The sequence below is a fragment of the Ambystoma mexicanum genome, chromosome 4q (assembly GCF_040938575.1).
Source record: "Ambystoma mexicanum isolate Mex_15411 chromosome 4q, UKY_AmexF1_1, whole genome shotgun sequence".
NCBI lineage: Eukaryota > Metazoa > Chordata > Amphibia > Caudata > Ambystomatidae > Ambystoma > Ambystoma mexicanum.
In genome coordinates, this window is record NC_090928.1 from 438,124,315 (window position 1) to 438,147,092 (window position 22,778).

At 52.8% G+C, this 22,778-nt stretch overlaps 1 protein-coding gene across 2 annotated transcripts in view; it reads left to right on the forward strand.

Moving 5' to 3' along the window:
• XPO1 (exportin 1) overlaps positions 1–22,778 on the forward strand; it is a 1,118,801-nt gene that overhangs the window by 547,595 nt on the left and 548,428 nt on the right. For both annotated transcript variants that reach the window (XM_069608010.1, XM_069608011.1), the window contains exon 15: positions 936–1,092. In XM_069608010.1, coding sequence (XP_069464111.1) covers positions 936–1,092 — 157 coding nt within the window. The remainder of the gene's footprint in view (positions 1–935; positions 1,093–22,778) is intronic.

The following is a 22,778-nucleotide window of genomic DNA, read 5'->3' on the forward strand; positions in this document are numbered from 1 at the left end:
CTCCAAGAAATTGTTTCTGCACCTAAAACTCTTATAACCACCTTTCCTTCCCTTTTTATATATTGCTGAAGTGCCGTTTTGCTCGGTTTTCACCAAAGTACTGTTGCTAAAGTGCTGCCTTGCTTAACTTGTTCACAATCCACTTGGGAAGTGTTGCCTGTGTGTTTTTGGAGTCTAAAACTGTATAACTTGTTCTTTCCCTCCCTCTGAAGAAATTGTTAGTGCCATTTCTGCTTAGTTAACACTGTGCCGTTTTGCTCAGTTTTCACTCTTGCTCAAACTTGTCTACAATTTAAATAGGGAGTTGTGTATACTTTTCCTGACTGTTTTAAATTACTTTAAGAATAGTGATTTATGTGTGAACATCAGAGTGTGTAAAATAAATATATATATTCTTTTTGATACAAAGCTTTGGTCAGTGTTTCCTTGTTCCATAGTATTGTAGTCCTATTGTGTAAACCCTGAATACTGCTCTTCTCACTCTTGATAAGTCTGACTGCTTAGCCACAGCTACCAACTAAATCTTTGTGGTACAGACTGATACTAAAGGTGATTTATTGCATATACCTGCAGTCTTGATCTTCTGTAGTGCTCCCTAAGGGAACTGCACAGGATTCTGCCTACCATTTACCTACAATTTGCATTTAACCAGTTGCTGTCTGTAACATTTCCTGTTCCAGCCTTTTGAAGTTATTTTCCAAACCACTAACAGTATACTTACCTTTATGAGATTTATTTTGCTTTAAAATGTATGGTCTACCTGAGACACTTCGTTTTTTTTATATTCATGGTAATGATTTGTAGGTGCCAGAGTACTGGGAAAACTAAATTGTGTCACTAGTGTTCGTTGAATAGGTCAACTTTAACTTGCACTTAAGCTACATTTATGTAGCAGGAAAATGTCAGTTTTACTCAAGTGATTTTTATTTTTGCAGGACCTTCTTGGACTTTGTGAGCAAAAGCGAGGAAAGGATAATAAAGCAATCATTGCTTCAAATATCATGTACATTGTTGGTCAATATCCAAGATTTTTGAGGGCTCACTGGAAGTTTCTGAAGACCGTAGTCAACAAGCTGTTCGAATTCATGCATGGTATAGACAAAGTTTACATCATTGCGTTGACTGTTATGAGATTCTTGTGTAACTGTACTCGGCCAGATGTTATTCACTTTGTTGCATGATAAAATCCCAAACAAATGTACATTTTGTTTCAGGAACCTTCTGCTGTCATTATTTTATTTTGTACGTTTATAAGAGCGCACAAAACCCACAGGCATCGAGGTGCTAGTTGCGAGGGTGGGTGGGAAAGGGGCTATGGGGAGGAGGATGCATGGGCCAATGTTTAAGCTTACAGTTTTGCTTCCTAAAAACTGTCAATAATTAACTAGATCTAAATAGGTGTTTAGTGATGTTGGGTTAGATTTTCATATTTATGCTCAATCTCCCTCCCCTGTAAGACCCCAGCACTTTTTTCTGGCCTTGTGGATTATTTTTCTGTGTTCCAGAGTGATGGGGAACCTTTTCCCCCTCGCTCACCCTTTCTTTTACCCTTTTGATAGAAGTCATTTTTGTGACTCTCCATTCTTAATTTTTGGACTCCTACTTTCCTATAACTTTCTGGAAATCAGCTTTTTATGATTGCAGCACTTTCTGTGCAGGGTTGCTGTGGAGAACCTTGGGCATTCCTTTTTATTTGCACTTGTGTGCTTTGTGTAAACTATTCCCAAGGGTAGAAGGATACTTTGTAACCTCTCAGTTTTTAATATTGAGATGAGTACACCCTCCCTTATGTTAAATGCTGAGGGGTTACACAATCTCCTTTCTCACTGCTCCTGGAACATTTCTGTTAGTGACACGCATACCTTAATGGCTGGTGGCGGTGCATGTGTTCTACCTAGTTTTGTGATTTTTACTTGCAGGCTGTCAACCCAGCAGTGGTAATGCACAGACGGGTCATCCTTCAACTAAAATGGTGACTATTTCTTTTTCGTCATTTCTCGTGTCTCGTTTCTTGCTCCTTTTTCTGCTGTCCTGGCAGGGGGAGGACAGGGTTTTATTTTTGTCCTTGACGGGGACCCTTTGTGTAGCCCGATGCTCCAGAGCAAGGTTGTCCAACATACGGCCCGCGGGGCCACAATGCGGCCCTCCAAGCCATTTCATGTGGCCCGCGAGGCTGTACAGACAACATTGAACAAAGAAATACACTGGGCCGTGGTGGAGGACTGTTACTGCCTCTGCCACGGCCCGGTTTATTTATTTGTTCAATGTTTGTCGGGTCCGTGGACCCGATTAATTTATTTATTTCTGCATAAATAAATTAATCGGGTCCACGGACCCAACAAACATTGAACAAATAAATAAATAAACGGGGCCGTGGTCTGTAACTGCCTCTGGTGCCCCCAGCACCAGAGGCAGTTACAGGCCACGGCCAAGTTTCAGGGGTGCAGAGTATGCAGGTGCTCCGGCCCCCCAGGCCGGAGAGAAGAGACGCAGTATGGATGGTCCTTTGTTCCATCCATACTGTCTCTCTGGCGGCCCGGGTAAAAGCCAGGTAAAAAACAATGTTTAAAAATTGTGGGACGGATGAAAAGCAAGATGCTCTTGTTTTGCATCTGTCCCTCAATTTCTAAAAATCGTTTTGGTTCGGGTATACTTCTAATCTAGATGCAAAGCAAGTCTGTCCCCCAATCTAAAAAATCGTTTTGGGTTGGGTGTATTTGTACATCTGTGCACCCCTCTTGGCAAGAGGGGTGCACGGATGTAGAGGTACACCCAACCCAAAACGATTTTTAGAAATGGAGGCACAGATGCAAAGCAAGTCTGTCCCTCAATTTCTGAAAATCGTTTTGGGGTGAATGTATTTGTACATCTGTGCACCCCGCCTGGCAAGAGGGGTGCACGGATGTAGAGGTACACCCAACCCAAAACGATTTTTAGAAATGGAGGCACAGATGCAAAGCAAGTCTGTCCCCCAATTTCTAAAAAATCTGACCAATAAACCGGGCCGTGGCAGAGGACTTTTACTGCCTCAGGTGCCCCCTGGAATTGGATTATGCTTCTTTCATTACCACAGAAATAATGAATGTGTATTACAGAGATAAGCTGGCATATGTATTGGGCACATGCTCAGGCAGCATCAATCATGCTTTGTAGAGGACAATGCTGGCCTAAATTGGTAACAGCCAGCACAGACATGTTGCTACAGAGGCATATTTTGGGCACAACCAGCATGTCAATGTGGTACATCAGTGACAGTGCTGTCTTACACTGTGGACACATTGATCATTAAAATGTGTTGTGTTCTACAATGTTCTTGTCTGCTGTTAGTGACATGGAATGTACATGTTCCCCTTTAGAACTGATTGTAAACGTATGGCTTTTTGGTCACTTTTCCTGCTGTAAAATGCACAATTTCAGCCCCATATTTGGAAAAAAAATCTTGGGGGGTGGGAGACCCCCCCCAAACCCTCCCTATATTGTTATAGCTCCCTCGCTACGCTCAGTCGCCCCCCACTATTTCCGAGAAATATCAACACATACACACTGGAAGAAATCACAAGAAACTAACCTTTCATCACTGCCCCCGACACCAAAAGCTATCTTTGGGACTGCATGGCTATGCCTTTGATGCTATTGTGTGAAAGGTCACACACCATCGCTTTTGAATATACTGCTTTGGGTCAGGGTGTTCACTTTTGGCTCGCCGGCCCTCCGGGTGACAAATAGTGAATGCTTCGGCCCCACATTCAAAAAGGTTGGACACGCCTGCTCCAGAGTGTCTGTGAAGACAGGAAACGAAACAGGAGTTTGAAACTCTGCAGCCCTTTGTCTTCCGGCATGTCTCCTGCAACCTGTTCTAACTCGGAGGTTGACTGTCCTTAAGACAGCCACCTCTGAAGTTTAAATGTAGCATGTGTGCTGATTGGCTGGGTTCCTGGATGAATGGCCTGGATCTGGAAGCTGAAGATAAGTTGACTGCTGGAGCTGTATCCAATGAGGAAGAAAAGACCGCTGTGGGTGATTCCAGCAAGCAGAGATGCCTGCTGTGTAATTGCTGCATGTGCTGAACCCTTCTTCCATGTGACCTGAAGTCCCGAAGACGACTCCGACCCTTGACTGGTGGGATCAGTCCGTCTTAAGACCTGTATTTCGAGCCAACCCACCGTGAGCTCTGACCTTCCTGGGCTGCAAACCGCCAATACCCTGGGACCTCAAGGCTTAGTGCTGTGTGTTCGGGAGAATTCTCAAATATGTGCGAATTCCCTTCACCTTGGAGACCCCCAGCAACTTTGCTGGATATTGAGGACTTGATTTATTTTTGCCTGGAGAGTGTGGCCCTTTTTCCCACTCATGTATTTTGATAAGTGTTTTACCTTTGTGTCTTCTTTCTAACCGACTCCACAGGCATCAACTTTTACAATTTTCAAAAAGCATCCTCAGTGCAGTGACACAGGGAAGCCTTTCAGGCTTTCCCAAGGTTTAAATACCTTCACTGGGATGAACTACTGTTTCCCAGAGTAGGTAAAGTGAAATTGACTTTACTAGTCTTTTAAATTCCTAGACCCAGCACACCCTATCTTACAATAGAGTGCTGGAGGGGTTTTTTAGTTTCTCCAGCACGGGGTCTGGCATGGATTCACATGTTCATAAATATTCCATGTCAGGCTGGGAATCCTTGGTAAAGAAAAAATCTGTTTCAATTTCACTTCTGAACTTTCTCCTAACAACCAATCGCTGGTCTCTGGGTCATACTGCCCTCTACCTAAGCCCCTCCTCTGACAGCCATCTTCAGATTTTTACCGCACGTGAGAGTCCTTGTGATTAGCTCTTGGGCTTTTTACTGCATTTTGCGCTTTTTAGAGTTTTCTCTATTTTTTTTCGGTCAATCGTGCCTCAGGCTCCATCGATCCATCATCCGACTAACAGGGACCTGTTTTTCAGAACTTTCTACGCCCCTCAAGGGCAATTTATCGTCCAGTTCTCTTCTTGGAGGATTCTAGAAGATTCTTTGAGGCCTACTCCGCGTGGACATGGCTGAAGCTAAAGACGACTTGGCGCCTCTGTTCAGGATTTGCCCTGGATGTGGACTAATAAACCTTTTCTTGGACGATGGGCACTCCCTATGCCTTTGCTGCCTACATTCCAACCAAAACCACGTGGCGGAGACCTGTGCGTTCTGCAAGGATATGGTGCCTCGCACCATGAAGGACCATGACAAGCGGCTCGAAGTGGCTCCAGACCAAGATCCCCGGGCAGCAAGCCTCGCCCAGCAACAATCTGAGCGGTCTTCTAATAACTTTGAGGGCGCTCTGGTGATGGGGGCCCAACATAAGGCAAAGCACTGCGAGCCTGCGGGAACCGGAGGCGCTGTTGGGACGGGCTCCTCGTCGGCCAGGTCTGGAATGGCATCTCCGGCACCCTCGACCATGAGCCAATGCTCCAGGTCAGCGAAGAGGAAGTCTGACCATCCGGTTAAACTTCTGGAGAAGTCCCAGCTGGCTCTGATGGAGAAAGCCAAGGAGGAGCAGGGCGCTGACGCTGCCTCCCACGGTGAAGGCCTCAAGTGCACCCAATGTCGTGAAGGCCCAGGTTCACCAGGCAAAGTCTTCCCTGGAAGGAGTGGTGGCGTCCCTAGCGAAGGCTGCAGATGCAGACTCACAGGAGGTGGCCCCTAAGGCAAGAGATTCTCTGCCTGCTCGGAGGGAATAATATTTTCTACCCATTGAGAAGACACCGGTGAAGACTATGCCGATCTCCCCTAGGCCATCCCCACTGGCCGGGCAGAGGGGGGGGTGGAACTGTAGTCCTGCAGGGTTCTGACATCTCTGAGGAGGTGTTAGGGAGAATTCTCATAAATGGTTGATTTCACTTAACTAATTAGTCCCTCAGTAGCTTTGCTGGATTTCTAGGGTTTATTTTGTTCACCTGGTAAGAGTGTGAGCCTTTTTCCCACTCTTACATGTGTTTTTGCTGTGTGTTTTATCATTTGTGTGATCTTCGGCTCTGGAGCCTCACCTACTCCACGAGCATCAGTTTTATGTGTTGGACCGCACCTTCAGTGCAGTGACACAGGGTTGTCTTTTAGACTTCCCACTGACTCCATTTTTCTGGGACTGACTACAGTCTCTCAAACATGTACATTTGCCATTAACTTTATGTAGTCTCTTTAAACCACAGACCCAGTACACCCCATCTTACATGGAGTATTGGAAAGGGTTAATTCTTATCCCTTTTTGTCGGTTTCTTTTGGAGCACTGTTTCGCTCCCTTTTCATCAAGACTTGGCTGGTGGCAGTGGTGACTACCCTATTTTTCGTACCGCGATTATCTTATATAACCATGGTATTGTTTTAGGTTATTTTATTAGCCTTGAGCACAAAACCGCTTGACCAAATATATTTTATTTCAGCTCCGGCTGGGTTTATTCGCCATTTCTTTTTGTGAAAGTCTCTCGTGTTTTACTCTGCACGCCAAACCAGGTTTGGTGCCTTTGTTCGCTGTCTTTTCGTGGGCTTCTGGGCGCCTGGAAGTCTGGGTAGGCAGGATGTGAGGGAGCGGTCTTGGGACCCCTGCCATGGGTTCCCTTGGTAACCCAAGTCGCACTTCTGTTTGATTGGCTGAGTGACTGTCCTTGCCAGGACAGCCACCCTGCTGTGTGAATGGGGGAATACTGCATAAAAAGCAGGTCTGTGGGACTGGAAAGGCAGAGTTGCCACTGGAACGAAAGAACCAACGAGGAGCTGATGGAAGAGGACCCATACAACGACTGAACCGCCCGGTGAAGCCCTGCTGCAGGTCCGAATCCGATGACAGAGAAGATCCTCCAGGTAACTTCTTCCCTTGAGCTGGTGGGACAAACCAGTTCGCCCAAACTGCAAGCCAGGACCCCTCCTCTGGTCGAATTAGCTGTACAGAGCTACACTGGGCCGTATAGCCAGGAAGGTCAGACCCTGCTTGGGTTTTAAGGAGTGCACCTTTTATTCGTTGTTTTGCTCTGCTGCTGGTTTCTTCCTTTGGTAGTGCAGGACCCTCCCGTCTTCCTACTTCTCGTCAGTCCGACAGTCACTTCAGGAACTGTGAGCCTGCAGGAACTACCAGGAACGTCTGCCTCAGCTACAGCTTCTTCTCCATTTTAAGGTACTATGCTAATCAGTTTGCTTGTTTCGTTGAACCGCAGTGAAAGTGTTTGAAATCTTTCTCCAATCCAAGGGCTTTTCCTTCTCTTCTCTTCGAGCTAACTTTTCTGCCAACCAACCTCATCTGGAATCTGTGGCACGAACTTTACCGCAAACTACCCTGAACCATGTTATCTTGAGCAAAAGACTTTTGACCCATTGACTTTGGCCCTAAGCCTTTTCTACCTGATTTTATCATTGTAGTTACTCTTGCTCAATTGCCCTGGGTACTTACCTGTTGGTGTGGTTCAATTTCTATTAACTTTGTCTTTCCTCCATTTTAAATGGCTGCAGTGCCATTTTGCTCCCACTTCATTTTGTGAGCTTCACTTGTCTGGAACTTATTGGGAGTGGTGTGATGTATTACTATTGTGATTTTTAAACTGCTTTATGACAGTGAAATGTTATATAACTAAAGAGTAAATAAATGTATATTCTTTTACTTGGAAACCTTGAGTCAGTGTTTGTTTGAATCATAGTAATTGCTGTCCTTTGTGTAACTATTTGATTCTGCTCGCTTGCTCTTGAGATAAGTCTAGCTGCTCAGCCGTTGCTACCACTTAACTGTGTAGTACAGGCTTGTACCAAAGGTGAATTTCTACTGTTGTAGTCTTAATTGCGTGTGGTGTTCCCAAAGGGTACTGCATACAATTCTGCCTAACAAGGAGCTTTCTGGTCTGAAGGCCGTACTGGATAAGAGGTTTGTCGAGGCCAGGTCCTATGGGAAGCACCTCTGCAAAGCAGGTGTGGCGAGGAAACAGACGAGCAGCGGAGTGGTGAAGAGCCAGAAGACATCCCGTCACTGCCACCGCTCCCGTTGTAGCCACCACAGCAACTGCCGCCAGCGGACGTGTCGGCGGACATCCTACAGGCACTGCACACCTTGTGCTGAGAGATCCTGTCGCCGGCGGGAGATCCTGCGGCACCTGGGCCGTCGGGGGGAACCCCCTGTCAAGAAGAGTCCATCCTTCGCCGCCATCCCCTCCTCCGAGGGAGGATACAGAACCGGATACGGCGACGATGGGTACAGATGACAGAGTGGACCTTCCGTCGCCAGTGCCCAGGGCTTCACTGCCCGACGAAATTGGATCTTTCCATGCCATGATCGCTGGGGCCTCGGAAATGTTCGAACTGGTCCCAGAGGAGAAGGAAGTCTTCCTGTACCAGTGCCGGGAGGCCAAGAGGAAGACCATGCTTTCTATCCCTCTTATTGATGACATTTGGGATAAGGGGCTGACCCTTATGAAGAACCAGTCCTCGGCCCTGGCGAAGAGGGACAGAGGGACCGGTACGAGAAGTACAGAGTGCCCAAGTGTCACCGATCCCAACCGTTCCCGGACTCGGTGGTCTCGGCGGCGAAGAAGTCCTCCGGATCTTCGACCTCGAGGTCCTCTTCCTGCTATTTCCCCTCCACCACCCCCCCACCCTTTATTCTGCCCCCGCAACCCCCCACCCCAAACTACCCCCCCTCAACCCCCTCCCCCCCCCGTCCACCGGATGGCGAGCAAAAGAAGCTGGACGCCATGGGGCGATGGGGTCATCTGGTCGGATATGACGACCACGGCCATCATGGCACGTTATGACGGGGAGCTGTGGTTTAACCCTTTAAATGCCAGCGACGAGCCGGCTCGTCGGTAAAAACCGCTCCAGGTTGCCACCGACGAGCCGGCTCGTCGGTGGCACTTAAGGGGTTAATGAGGGGGGAAATGCTGGCAGGTTTGGGCGGTGAATACCGCGATTTTTTAAAAAAAACCCATTGGCACTGGGGGGAACCTCAATGGCACTTAAGAGGTTAAGATCGCTCCCCTCCTGGACTTCCTTCCCAACAAGAGAGCGGAAGCACTGGTGATCCTGCATGAAGGCGAGGTGAAATTGGACCATGCCATCACGGTGGCCATAGACATCGCCGACACAGTATTCCATCAGATGGGCAACAGCGTTTGCCTTCGGCAGGGTTGATTGAGGGCCACTAGCTTCCGCCAGGACATACAGTCGAGGGTGTTGGACATGCCCTTCAACAGGGACAACTTATTCGGCAAGACTGTGGATGAGTCTCTTCAGGCCATTGAGGCAGATACTGAGACAGCCTGGCCGTTGGCCACGCTCCAGCAGCGACTGCCGTCCTTTCGGACCGCCGGAGGAAAGTCCCAGGGGTACTCCAAAGGTTTCGGTGGAGGCTTGTCATCCCATCGTCAACCGCCTCGCTCTTCAGATCAGGAAGCCTACCGGGGCCGCAGCAAGTCTGGGGGAGGTCGTTGCCAAGGTAGCGCCCCCACGACGAAGCAGGATTGAACCGGTCGCGGCGTCGGGGCCCCCACCCGTGCACCCCAGTGGGAGGCCGGGTAGCGAACTTTCTCCAGCATGGGGTCTGGCATGGATTCACATGCTCATGAATATTCCCCGTCGTCAGGCTGGGAATCCTCGGTAAAGAAAAAACCTGTATCAGTTTCGTTTCTGATCTGTCTTTCGTAGTAATAACCAATCACTGATCTCTGCGTCATACTGACCACAGCCAATGACTTCCCTCTACCTAAGCCCCGCCTCTGGCAGCCATCTTCAGATTTTTACCGCACGTTCATGTGTTGGGATCCTCGTGCTATTGCTCTCGAGCGTTAGTGCTATTTTTTTCACGTTTTTTCTCAAAAACTTCGTTTTTTCGGTCAAAAGAGCCTCAAGCTCCACCGACTCTCTATCCGATCAACGGGGACCCGTGTCGGATTCGTCTGCGCCCCTCAAGGGTGAAGATTTCGTCAAGCTACGCTTTTGGAGGACTCCAGAAGTTTCTCAGGCCCAGGAGAAGGGAAGCTCGACGCCCGTAAAGCTGTTCAGGGTCTGCCCTGGATGCCAGCTGCAGAACGTCTTCAAGGAGGACGAACACTCTTTTTGTCTCTACTGCCTACATGAGGACAAGACGCACGTGGAGAAGGACTGTGCGTTTTGCGGCAGCATGTCGGAGCGGACCATGAAGGACCGCCATCAACGTCTCGCCAACTGGCTAGAAGGGAAGAGCCCGTCCGGCGAGAAGAAGAAATCCGAGCGGTCTTCTAAGACCTTTGAGGACGCCCCGGCGACGGGGGTCCAACATAAGGCCAAGCACCGCGAGTCCGCTGGCACCGGGAGCGCCGAACGGTCGGGCTCTACGGGCGCCATGCAGGGCGCACCCTCCCCGGCACCATCAACCACGAGCCAACGCTCTGGGTCGGGTAAGAGGAAGGCCGAGCACCCGGCGAAGCTCCTGGAGAGGCCCCGGTCGAGCTCGAAAGCGGAGGGGGAGCGAGGCGGTGTCCTCCCCCCCTCAAGGATAAGGCGGTGAGCGCACCTAAGGTGGTGAAGGCCTTAATCCATCCGGCCAAGCCCTCTATCGAAACTGTCGCGGCGGCCCTGGCTCAGCCTGTGCAGGCTACACCAGTGGTGGCGACCTCGGGGCTCAGAGTCTCCCTGCCACCTCGGAGGGAGTCCTCTTTTGTGCCCATCGATAGGACCCCCGTGAAATCCCCCGAGGGGAAGAGAAAGGGGGGGCAGGGCGTCGTCGTATATTCGGCTTCAACCTCGGAGGAGGAACTGGTCGAGGTCTTAAGCCACGGCCTCGGCGTGGAAGAAGACCGGCCCATCGGGATGAATCCCGACGCAGGTGACGACATCGTCGAGGGTACCGACGGGGCCCCTGATCGCCCGTCGGATTCCCCTCTGCCAGCACCGCAAGACAGCTCGGCGGCCATTTTGTTGGCTATACAGTCCTTATGCTCAGAGATAAGGACGAGACTACAGTTGCCGACGGAGGATCCTCTCCCGTCGGGGGACCCAGAACCGGGACCTTCTGGTGTTCCCCCTACTAAGAAAAGAAGGATCCACCCTCCGCCTCCTTTTCAGCCGTCGCGCCCCATCCAGCCCTCCTCCCCGTCCACCCGAGGGGATGATACGGGGACTGATACGGCAGCGACGGGTACGGACGACGAGGATGTACCGTTGTCGCCTCCCACCAGGGCTTCTCCGCCCGACGAGATTGGATCGTTCCACTCCATGATCACCAGGGCATCCGAGCTTTTCCAACTCTGCCCTGAGGAGAAGAAGAAGGAAGGTTTCCTTTATCAGCGGCGCGAGGCCAAGAGGAAGACGGTCCTCTCGGTGCCTCTATTGGATGACATTTGGGATGAGGGCCTCACCCTCCTCAAGAACCCTTCCACGACGCCAGCTAGAAGAGACCGGTACGAGAAGAAGTACCGGGTCCCGGACACGGCCCCCCTGTGCCTCCGGGCGCAGCCTACCCCGGACTCCGTCGTCTCCGCGGCGGCCAAGAAGAAAGCGGGGGGGGGTGCGGCCTCCACATCGACTTCCCCACCGGACAGTGAGGGAAAGAAATTGGACGCTATGGGACGCAAAGTCATCTCGTCGGCAGCGACGACGATTAAAGCGGCCAACGCCTTGGCTATCGTGGCCCGCTACGACAGGGAGCTCTGGTACAAACTGGCTCCCCTGCTGGACTTCCTGCCGGACGACAAGAGGACAGAGGCCCTGGAGATCCTGCAGGAAGGTGAGGTGGCTTCGGACCACGCCATTACCGTTGCGACGGACATCGCCGACACCGGGTTCCGCCAGTTGGGCAACAGCGTTTGCCTTAGGCGGCGTGGATGGCTCAAGGCTACGGACTTCCGTCAAGACGTTCAGACCAGAGTCCTCGACATGCCCTTCGATGGGAACAACCTGTTTGGGAAAACAGTGGACGATTCCCTTCAGGCCATTAAGGCGGACACTGAGACGGCCCGGGCCCTGGGAGTTCTGCAACAACGACGGACGCCCTTTCGGAGCAGCGGAGGAAAGGCGCCTCCAAAGGTTCCGGCGGCGGTTTCTCCTCCTACCGTCAAGCGGCCTGCTCGTCATCTCAGGAGGCCTACAGAGGACGAGGCAAGTCTGGCGGACCCCGCCGTCGCCAAGGAGGTCAAGGCGGCAAAGCCTCGTCGAAGCAGGATTGAACCGGCCGTGGGGTCGGGCCCCCACCGAAGCACCCCGGTGGGAGGCCGGCTGGCGAACTTCGTCAGCGTGTGGGAGTCCATCTCCACCGACCGTTGGGTGCTGGACGCCTTGTCCCGGGGCCACGCGCTCGAGTTCCAGAGAAGGTGCCCGCGCGTCCCCCCCGTGGCCAGGAAAGAACTTCACGTCCCTCAACTTCTCCTAGAGGTAAAAGCGATGCTCAGGAAGGGCGCCATCGAACTCGTCCCAAAGAGGCTTCGGGGCTCCGGAGTTTACTCGAGATACTTCCTGTGAAGAAGAAGACGGGGGGATGGCGCCCCATCCTGGACCTGCGACGTCTGAACAAGTTCATCAAGGCGCAGAAGTTCCGGATGGTCACCCTCCAGCACGTCCTGGGTCAGCTGGAGGAAGGAGACTTCCTGTCGTCGTTGGATTTGGAGGATGCCTACTTCCATATTCCCATCCTAAAGGGGCACCGAAAATTCCTCAGGTTTGTGGTCCAAGGGCGTCATTACCAGTTCAAAGCCCTCCCCTTCGGACTACGGTCGGCACCCAGGGTATTCACCAAGTGCCTCGCACCGGTGGCGGCGCAGCTGCGCCGTGAGGGGGTCCACGTCTACCCCTACCTGGACGACTGGCTCATCCGAGCCAAGACGAGGGAGCTCGCCGTGGTTCACACGGCAAGGACCGTCCAACTTCTCACGGACCTGGGATTCTCCGTGAACTACGCCAAATCCCACCTGGTACCCGCGCAAGACGCTCTGTTTCTGGGAGCGAGGCTCAACACAGTGTCCCTTCGGGCCTCCCTGTCGGAGGAGAGGACCAGGACCATCCTGGGCAAGGTGCAGCGGATGTTGGTGGCCGACGCGGCCAAGGTGAGGTCCATCAAGTCCCTCCTCGGAATGATGTCTTCCTGCATCTACCTCATTCCCATGTGCAGGCTCCGGATGCGCCCGTTGCAGGAGTTCCTGGACGCGCGCTGGATCCAAACGACGGGCAGCTTCGAGGAAAGGATCACACTCGACGAGAGTTTCCGACGAGCGATCCGGTGGTGGGGCACCCGCGCGCCTCTGACGGCGGACTTGGACTTCCAGACCCCAGCCCACCAGGAGACTGTGACCACGGATGCCTCCCTGGAAGGGTGGGGAGCGCACACCGAAAATCTGCACGCAAGAGGCCCTTGGCTCCCGACGGAGAAATCCCTACATATCAACGTCCTGGAGCTCCGTGCAGTGTTTTGGGCCCTCAGGTCCTTCCTTCCGTCCCTCAAGGGCAAGGTGGTGAGGATCTTCACCGACAACACCACCACCATGTTTTACATCAGGAAACAGGGCGGAACCAGGTCCCCAGCACTGTCCAAGGAGGCGCAGGACCTGTGGCATTGGGCCATCGCCCAAAGGATATTTCTGGTGCCGTTTCATCTGGCAGGGATAAAAAACACCATTGCCGACTCACTCAGCAGGGAGCTGCGCTCGTGCCACGAGTGGGAGCTACGGCAGGATCTAGTGAACCGCCTCTTCCGACGGTGGGGCACACCCCAGATCGACCTGTTCGCGACGGCGACGAACTCCAAGTGCCGGAGGTTCGCCAGCAGGTTTCCCCAGGCGAGGAGCATGGGCGATGCTTTCTCGTTCCCCTGGGAGGGCCTGTTCCTCTACGCGTTCCCTCCTTTGCCACTGCTAATCCGGCTCGTCAACCAGCTCAAGAGGTCACGGTGCAGGATGATCCTCGTCGCACCTGCGTGGCCGAGGCAGATATGGTTCCCGGACCTTCTGGACTTGTCAGCGTCCCCGCCAATCAAGCTGCCGGTGGACACGGATCTACTCTCCAGAGAAGGAGGCGCCATCCTCCACCACGACCCGAAATCGCTGAACTTGCAGGCCTGGCTCCTGCAGCGCTAGAGTTTGGAGGATACGACATACCGGCCGACTGCAGAGAGGTTCTTGCAAAGGCCAGGGCGTCCTCGACTCTTAAATGCTACGGACACAAATGGAAGAGGTTCTCTGTCTGGTGCCACGCACAGAAGATTAACCCTCTACGGGTTACGGCCCCCCAAGTACTGCCGTACCTGCTGACGCTGGCCAATGCTGGACTGGTGCACGCGTCCATCAAGATTCATCTTGCTGCGATCTCCCGATACACCAGAACCACGGGGCGGACGTCCTTGTGGTCTCATCGTCTGGTGAAAGAGTTCATGAAGGGACTGTTCAGATCGTTCCCGCCGGTGAAGGCTCCGGCTCCGGCGTGGGAGCTCAACGTGGTGCTGACCAAGCTCATGGGACCTCCGTTCGAGCCTCTGCACTCAGCTCCGTTGAAATTTCTGTCGTGGAAAACAGCGTTTCTTGTGGCCATCACCTCCGCACGACGAGTGGGAGAGATCCAGGCCCTTTCCTGCAAGGCCCCGTACTTGACTTTTCACGACACGAGGGTAGTGCTCAGGACGCACCCCTCCTTCATGCCCAAGGTACCGTCGGACTTCCATCTCAACGAACCCTTGGTGTTGCCTGTGTTCTTCCCGTCGCCTTCATCGCCGGCTGAGAGGACTTTGCACTCGCTGGATGTGGCTAGAGCGCTAAAGTTCTACGTGGACCGCACGAAGTGTTTTCGGAAGACGTCACAACTCTTTGAACTTTGGACCTGTCAATCAGGGGAAGGCTCTCTCGAAGGCTTCCATTTCCAGATGGCTCTCCGGCTGTATCATGTACTGTCACCGGTTGGCAAACCGACCGCTGCCTGGCCGTCCGAGAGCCCATTCCACCAGAGCGATCGCAGCTACCACGGCATTCCTATCTGGTGTGCCCCTGCTGGACATATGCAGGGCTGCTACGTGGAGGTCGACGCACACCTTCACGAAATTCTACTGCGTCGACCGGGATTCCAGGGAGGAGTCCAGGGTCGGCCAAGCAGTGCTGCACAACCTGTTCGCCTGAGGTGAGCCTGGTGAGGAGGTAAGATGCTTAATGTTGAGTTTGATGTGATGCTTAATATTGAGCCTTTGCCACCTCCCGTGGTTGTGCATGTGTGTACTGCTATGTATTCTTTATTCATGAGCATGTGAATCCATGCCAGACCCCATGCTGGAGAAGGAACAAGTTACTTACCTGTAACTGTTGTTCTCCAGCATGGGTCTGGCATGGATTCACATGCGAACCCTCCCGCCTACCCCTCTGCGGCTCTTCACTTGGTCATACTGCCACTTCACGTGCTTCCAAATCTGAAGATGGCTGCCAGAGGCGGGGCTTAGGTAGAGGGCAGTCATTGGCTGTGGTCAGTATGACGCAGAGATCAGTGATTGGTTATTACTACGAAAGACAGATCAGAAACGAAACTGATACTGGTTTTTTCTTTACCGAGGATTCCCAGTCTGACGACGGGGAATATTCATGAGCATGTGAATCCATGCCAGACCCATGTTGGAGAACAACAGTTACAGGTAAGTAACTTGTTCCTTGTCGGCGTGTGGAAGTCCATCTCCACCGACCATTGGGTGCTGGATGCCCTGGCCCACAGCACACCCTGGAATTTCAACCGAAGTGCCCGCGCATTCCACCGGTGGCCAGTAAGGAAAACCATGTTCCTCGACTTCTGCTGGAGGTTTAGGCCATGCTGATGAAGGGCGCAATAGAACTTGCCCCAAAAAGGCTTCAGGGCTCTGGAGTGTTCTCCCGGTACTTCCTCATCAGAAAGAAAACGGGCCGTTGGAGACCCATACTAGACCTCTGCTGCCTCAACAAGTACATCAGGTCCCAGACGTTTTGGATGGTCACCCTTCAGCACGTGCTGGGACAACTGGAAGAAGGGGATTTCCTATCGTTGCTGGACCTGGAGGTTCCCTATTTCCTCATCCCCATTCACAAGGGACACCAAGTTTCTGTGCTTCGTGGTCCAATGGCAGCATTACCAATTCAAGGCCCTTCTCTTCGGATTGAAGGGTTTTCACTAAGTGTCTGGCTCCAGTGGCGGCTCGGTTGCGCCTGCAGGGGATTCACGTCCACCCCTACCTGGACGATTCGAGAGAGACTGCCGCCGGGGACTGTCTGGCTACTCACGGAACTGGGGTTCTCTATGTACTTTGCGAAGTCCTGCTTGGTGCCATCGCAGGACGCGGTGTTTCTGGGGTTCTGGCTCAACAGTGTCGTGCCTAGCGTCCCTGTCAGAGGAGAGAATAGCAGCCATCCTGGGCAAGGTACTACAGCTGTTGACCCTGAAGATCGCCAGGGTGAGGTCCATCAAGGCCCTCCTCGGCATGATGTTGTCATGCATATACACTCTCCAGGTAGGTACAGAACCTATGGCGATGGGCCGTCGCACAGGAGATGTTCCTCGTCCCATTTCATCTGGTGGGAGTGAAGAACACTGTGGCCGACTCTAAGCAGGTAACTGCGCTTGTGTCACGAGTGGGAGCTTCGGTATGACCAAATGGATCTTCTATTCCGACAATGGGGCAAGCCCCAGATCGATCTGTTTGCGACAGCTACGAACATCAAGTGCCGGAGGTTCACCAGCAGGTTGCCCCAGACGGTCCTGGTGCAAGATGATCCTCATTGCACCGGCGTGGCCGAGGCAGATATGGTACCCGGACCTTCTGGACATGTCAGTGTCACCCTCAGTCAAGCTTCTGGCGGACGCAGATTTTCTCGCCAGGGAAGGAGGCGCGATTCCGCATAACGACCCGGGGTCACGGAACTTGCAGGACTGGCTCCTGCAGCGCTAGAGTTTGGTGGATATGATCTTCCGGCGGACTGCAAGGAAGTGCTTACCAGGGTCAGGGCTTTGTCGGCACTGAAATGCTACAGACATAAGTTGAAGAGGATCTGAAGAACTTTGTGACGCATCGAACCAGGCCCACGGTAGGGTCTATATTTTCTAACGCACCCTGCAAGGGAGACTCCTCCCCGTGGGAGGGACCAGCCAGGTCCTTCTTCCGGCACGTGCCCCAAGGCTGCTGCAGCTACCGGCCTTCGGGTCGAGGGGGTCCTCGGATCCTCCAGGGCGCAGTGTCGAGGGACCGGAGGGTTCTTGTACCGGGTCTATACCAGAGGGGCCACATCCTGTTACCGACACAATGGCCAAGGGGCTATGCCCTAGTACCAGCAAAACGTCTGAGGGGGCCCCTAAATGCAGCTCTACTTACCCACGGGACGAGGGTGTCCCACCTACTGGGCCGAGGCCCAAGGAGCAGGGTAGGCCTTGTGATCCACATGCAAGAGTCTTGGACCAGGCTGGGCCCAGCGGACTGAGCAACACGTTGCAGGCACGTGGCAGACAACTCGACAAAATGGCTGCCAGGCCAGAAGGGGGAACCCATCCGACGCCATTCCACGAATTCGGCAAATAACGAGTGTCGAGGTGGGACTGGCCTCAACCAGGTACGTGGCCTACAGGCTACCCTTCATTTGCACTGGGCAGCTTTCCTTTGCATCCCTATGGACTGGGTACGCAGCGGCTCCAGCAGCCCCCGCTGCCCCGTCGTTGCCCCCTGCCACCTCTTTGGCCAGTGAGGAAGTGCTCTTCAAGAAGTTTCTCGGCCTCATGAGGTCTCCTCAGATGGGGGTTATCATCAAAGATGCAGTCAGGGAAGTCCTCCTTGCCATGCAAGAGGCACCACAGACTCTTCACCGGGCCCCCAGGCCCCGGTGCAGCCAGCTCCACAGCCAACTCTGCAACCTCTGCCGCCTCCTACGGCTGCGGTCCCTGTACCCCAGCCACCGGCGCCATCTACCCCTCCTCCAACACAAGATCCTCCAGATCCTCAGGATACGGATGAGAACGATGATCCGGACATGCCATCCTCAGCCAGGGCCTTCAATGAAGGTCTTGCTGGCCTGGCGGAGTACCTGGGCCTCCCCCAACCCGAGGTCGAACAGCCGGCAGAGGGGGTTCTGGCTGAAGTCCTCACGAGGCGCCCCTCTGCCAGCACGGCGATTCCACTGCAATCCGATGTAGTTTCCCTGGCCAAGAAGTGTTTGCTCAAGCCCCAATCAGTTCAACCAGTCAACAGACGCCTGGATGCCAAGTACAGGCAGATGGAGGAAGATACTCTTGCTCTCGACCCGTCCTCAGCCACACTCCTCAGTGATCACTGTGGCATCACAATACTCCATGCCTCAGTAGTCCTCAGCCTCCTCCTCTGTGGTGCTGCTAGGCAAGGAGAAGATCTTAGAGGTGTATGGCAAGAAGATCTTCTCCAACGCCTCCTTGCACCTGTGTCAGGCCAACGCAGATGCCATGCTGGCGGCTGCCAACCAACGGTTATGGCGGGAAATTGCAGACTTCCTCCTGGAACTCTGCCCAATGCCAATCTCGATTTAAGGCGGGTTAGCGGAAGCCAAGCTCTTGTCGCAGGACCTCATGGAATCCATAGTGGCGCATATCGATACCTCAGGCCGTGTCATCTGCATTGCCACGGACATGAGGAGAACAGCCTGGCTCCGGGTAATGAAGTTCAACCCGGATGTCCAGGAGCCCATTCTAGATCTTCCGTTCGAGGGGGGTGGAGGGCTCTTCCGCTCCTCTACGGATGAAGTGTTGGACAAACAGAAAAGCTCACAAACGGCAAAGTCTTTATCCATTCTTACTAAGACCATGCCCAAATCGTGCACCTAATCTCAGCAGCGATCGGAGAAGAGTTGTACCTATGGAGGGTTCTGCTGCTTCCAGGAACGCAGATCCAGGCAGCCGGACGGATCGCCGTCCCAGAACCGGCGCAAACAAAGAGAGGGGGGGGGGGGGGGGGATTTTTCCAGTTCCCCTCCTCAGCCTCTGAGGGAAAAAAGGCATGACATGCCCCTTCGGGTCCACGTGTCTCCAGTGGAGGGGCAGGCTTGCTCTCCATGCACAAGTGTGGCGCCAAATTTTAGCGGACACCTGGATCCTCTCTAGTATCCACGGGTATCGCCTTCCCATCCTCTCCTTCCACAAGTTTGGACAGCAACTCTTTTGACAGAGATCTGGTCGCTCATAGAGAGCCAGGCAGTGGAGGAAGTATCAGCCTCCCAGCAAGGCTTTGGCTTTTACGCCACGATTTTCGCTGTTCAGAAGAACCACCAGGCAGGCCCGAGAGTTGTGCTAGATCTTTCCACCCTAAACCTCTCCTTACCCCTGAAAAAATTCAAACTGGGTACGCCAGCTTTTATAGCAGAGACATTGGACAAGGGAGACTGGATGTGCTCCCTGGACCTGAAGGACGCATACCTACACGTCCCGATTTGGCAGCCCCATTGTCCTTTCCTACAGTTCAGGATCATGGGCTACCATTTCCAATACAAAGTCCTTCCGTTTGGCCTCAACTTGGCCCCCAGGGTCTTTAACAGACTCGAACGCTGTGGTGGCCCTCCTCAGAGCAGGGCCTCCACATCTACCGATGCCTCGACAACTGGCTCGTCAGGGCTACATCTCCGGAACGGTTCACCACTCTTCCCATGCCCTTATGAACACACTGCACGACCTGGGTTTCTCGTTCAACCTCAAGTCACAGCTGCTCTCTACGCAGACTCCGACATTCCTGGGACTCATTTGGGACACTTGCTCCGAGAGGGTTTTCCTGTCGGAAGACAAGATCTCGGCAATCAAGAGGGCCACTTCCTCAGCATCGAGGTGACCGCGACATGGTGGTACCAACATCTCCTGAGTCTACTAACGGCAGTTCTGTTCGCCTGCCGCACACGAGACCAAGGATGAGAAGGCTTCAGCTGCACCTCGAGGCCTCATGGAATCGGGAGCGGGGCTCGCAATCCGAGATGATCAACGTTCCTCCATCTCTCCACCTGGACCTAACCTGGTGGTCCATGGATAGCAACCTACGGACGGACAAGCCCTTTCGGCGGCCCTCTCCGCAGGCCATCACCAGACTCCTCGCTCGAGGGCTGGGGAGCCCCCCTGGACGATCTCTCGGTCCACGGCACCTGGACTCGACAGTAGCAGGAATACCACATCAATTGGTTGGAGCTGAATGCCATCTGGCTAGCGCTCAAAGCATTCCTACCACTTCTCAAGGGCAAGGTTGTCCTCATCCAGGCAGACGACTCAACCAGCATGTACTACATCAACAAGCAGGGAGGCACCAGATCCCCCTCGTCTGTGCAGACTGGCGATCAACATGTGGGAATGGGCCCTGGAAAATGAAATTTTCCTCTCGGCAGTCCACCTCCCAGGGGAATCCAACCTGGAGGCGGACAACTATGAGTGGCAGCTCAACGACCTCGTTCTTCAGGGGATCTTCAGCAAGTGGGGTCACCCCCAGGTGGATCTCTTTGCCACCTGGCACAAAAGGAAGTGTCCCCAGTTCGCATCCTGGCAGGGTCAGGGCCCCAGCTCTCTCGGCGACTCATTTTGCCTCCAGCGGGCCGGCATGAAAGCCTACGCCTTTCCGCCTACCCCCGATCCACAGGGTAATTTGCAAGATCAAGGAGTCTCACCAACTCCTCATCCTTCTGATAGCTCCATGGTGGCCGGCCAGTCCATGGTTTTCGGGACTACTCAGCCTCTCAGAGGTGCCCCCATACACTTTCCGATGGGCCCAGCACATCATCTGGCATGGCAGGGAGGAAGAATCATCCACCCCGCGCCAGGGAAACTAGCCCTTGCATCGTGGTACCTGAGCAGGTAATGCTTCGGCACCTTAGCCTTTCACAGGCCAATCTGGAGATCATACAGGGCGCCAGGAGCAAGGTCACCAGGGCCCAGTACAAAAGCAAATGGACCAGATTCTGCCACTGGGCTGTCTCCAAGGGAATCGACCCCTTGGCCTGCAGTTTGGACAACGTGCTCTCCTTTTTGGCGCACCTCGCTCGTTCGGGCATACAGGTGGACACCTGCTGCACATAACTTGGAGCCATTGGGGCTTACAGGAACTCGGAGGAAGGCATCTTTTCCTCCTCCAACCCTATAGTCTAGCATCTGACTGGTCTTGCTAGGCTCTACTTGCCTGACAAGAGACCGCACCCTGTGTGGGACCTTAACATAGTCTTGGGCGCCCTGGCGCACAAACCATTCGAACCAAGGGCGTCCGTGGACATTAGGCTGGTCACCATCAAGACAGCCTTACTAGTCGGTCTTGCCTCTGCTCGCAGAGTCGGCGAGATCCAGGCGCTGGTCGCCTCTGAACCATATACCACCTTTCACAAGGACAAGGAAGTCATGCGGACGCACCCGGCATTTCTGGCCAAAGTTCCATCTGCATTTCACTTGAACGAAGAAATGGTCCTTCCTACGTTCTTTCCCAACCCCAAGGACGAAGCACAGAGTGCTGCACTGCCTGGATGTCAGGTGTGCCCTAAAATTCTACTTGGACAGGACCAAAGGCTTCCGCAAGTCGGACACTCAGTCTCGCCTCGAGCCTCCGAAAGTGACAATCAGGCCTCTAAGGTCTTCATATCCCACTGGATTGTCTCTGCCATCAAGGAAGTCTACGAGGCCCAGTACAAGCTGCTCCCGGCCAACATGCATGCCACGCAGTCAGGTCCAAGGCATCTGCCATCGCATTCCAGCGCCATGTCCGTTGGCAAATCATAAGCAGGGCGGCCACTTGAGCCACTCCCTTGGCTTTCTATTTTCTTACTACAATTCGTTGTAATCGCCCATACAGTATGGAGGAAAAAGGATGGGACGTAAGAGTAATTATAAGTTACTCACCGTAGTGACTAACGTACTTAGTCCGTAGTTCCATTTCCTCCATACGTCCCACCAACCTCCCCCCAAATAATACTGTTGTCATTAGGCAATGTTAAATCTATTGTCGACGCGTCAATGGGGACTGATGTGTGGTGCCGGAGGGCAGAGTCAGGGCTGCACATGCTCCCTGGGCCGTGCCCCTGCACGCCTCTGAATTTAAAGGGGAAGGTTTTTTCTGCTGAAAAGTATTCTCCCTTCCCTTGGAAGGGACGCCCATACAGTATGGAGGAAAGGGGACTATGGACTAAGAGTACGTTTGTCACTACGGTGAGTAACTTATAATTTCTCCAGCATGGGTCTGACATGGATTCACATGCAAACTCTCCCTCCTACCCCTCTGCGACTCTTTTTGGTCATGCTGCCACTTTAAGTGCTTACCAAATCTGAAGATGGCTGCTAGAGGAGGGGCTTAGTGAGAGTACTTTCATTGGCTGGGGGCAGTATTACCCAGCATACAGTGATTGGTTTAGAGAAATACAGTTTGTAAGTGAAACTGTTTTATCTTTACCGAGGATTCCCGGCCTGACTGGGAATATTCATGAGCATGTGAATTCAATGCTAGATCCATGCTGGTGAACTGTAGTTTCACAGGTAAGTAACTAGTTAATTATTCCATTTCATCGGTTTTTGATCGTTGGCATGAAAGCTTGTATCTTAAAGATTTTAATCTAATTATGCCGATCTGTAACTTTGTTTAAATAGCCTCTGGAACATTTCACCAACACAACCTTTCCTACATCAGTCCCCTCTACTAAAGAGCTTAGTGACTTTTGGGGACTAGACCCCATACATCATCAATGATTTGACTTAACAAAGGTGGGGAATTGGTTTTATTTAACTTATTTTAATGATGCATTTCTAAGAACCTAAAAGTGACTGTTTAAATATTTTGTGATTTTACTACGTGCTGATTTCATTACTTTGGTTTTGGGCCTATAATAAATATAGTGTATTCACCAGTCTT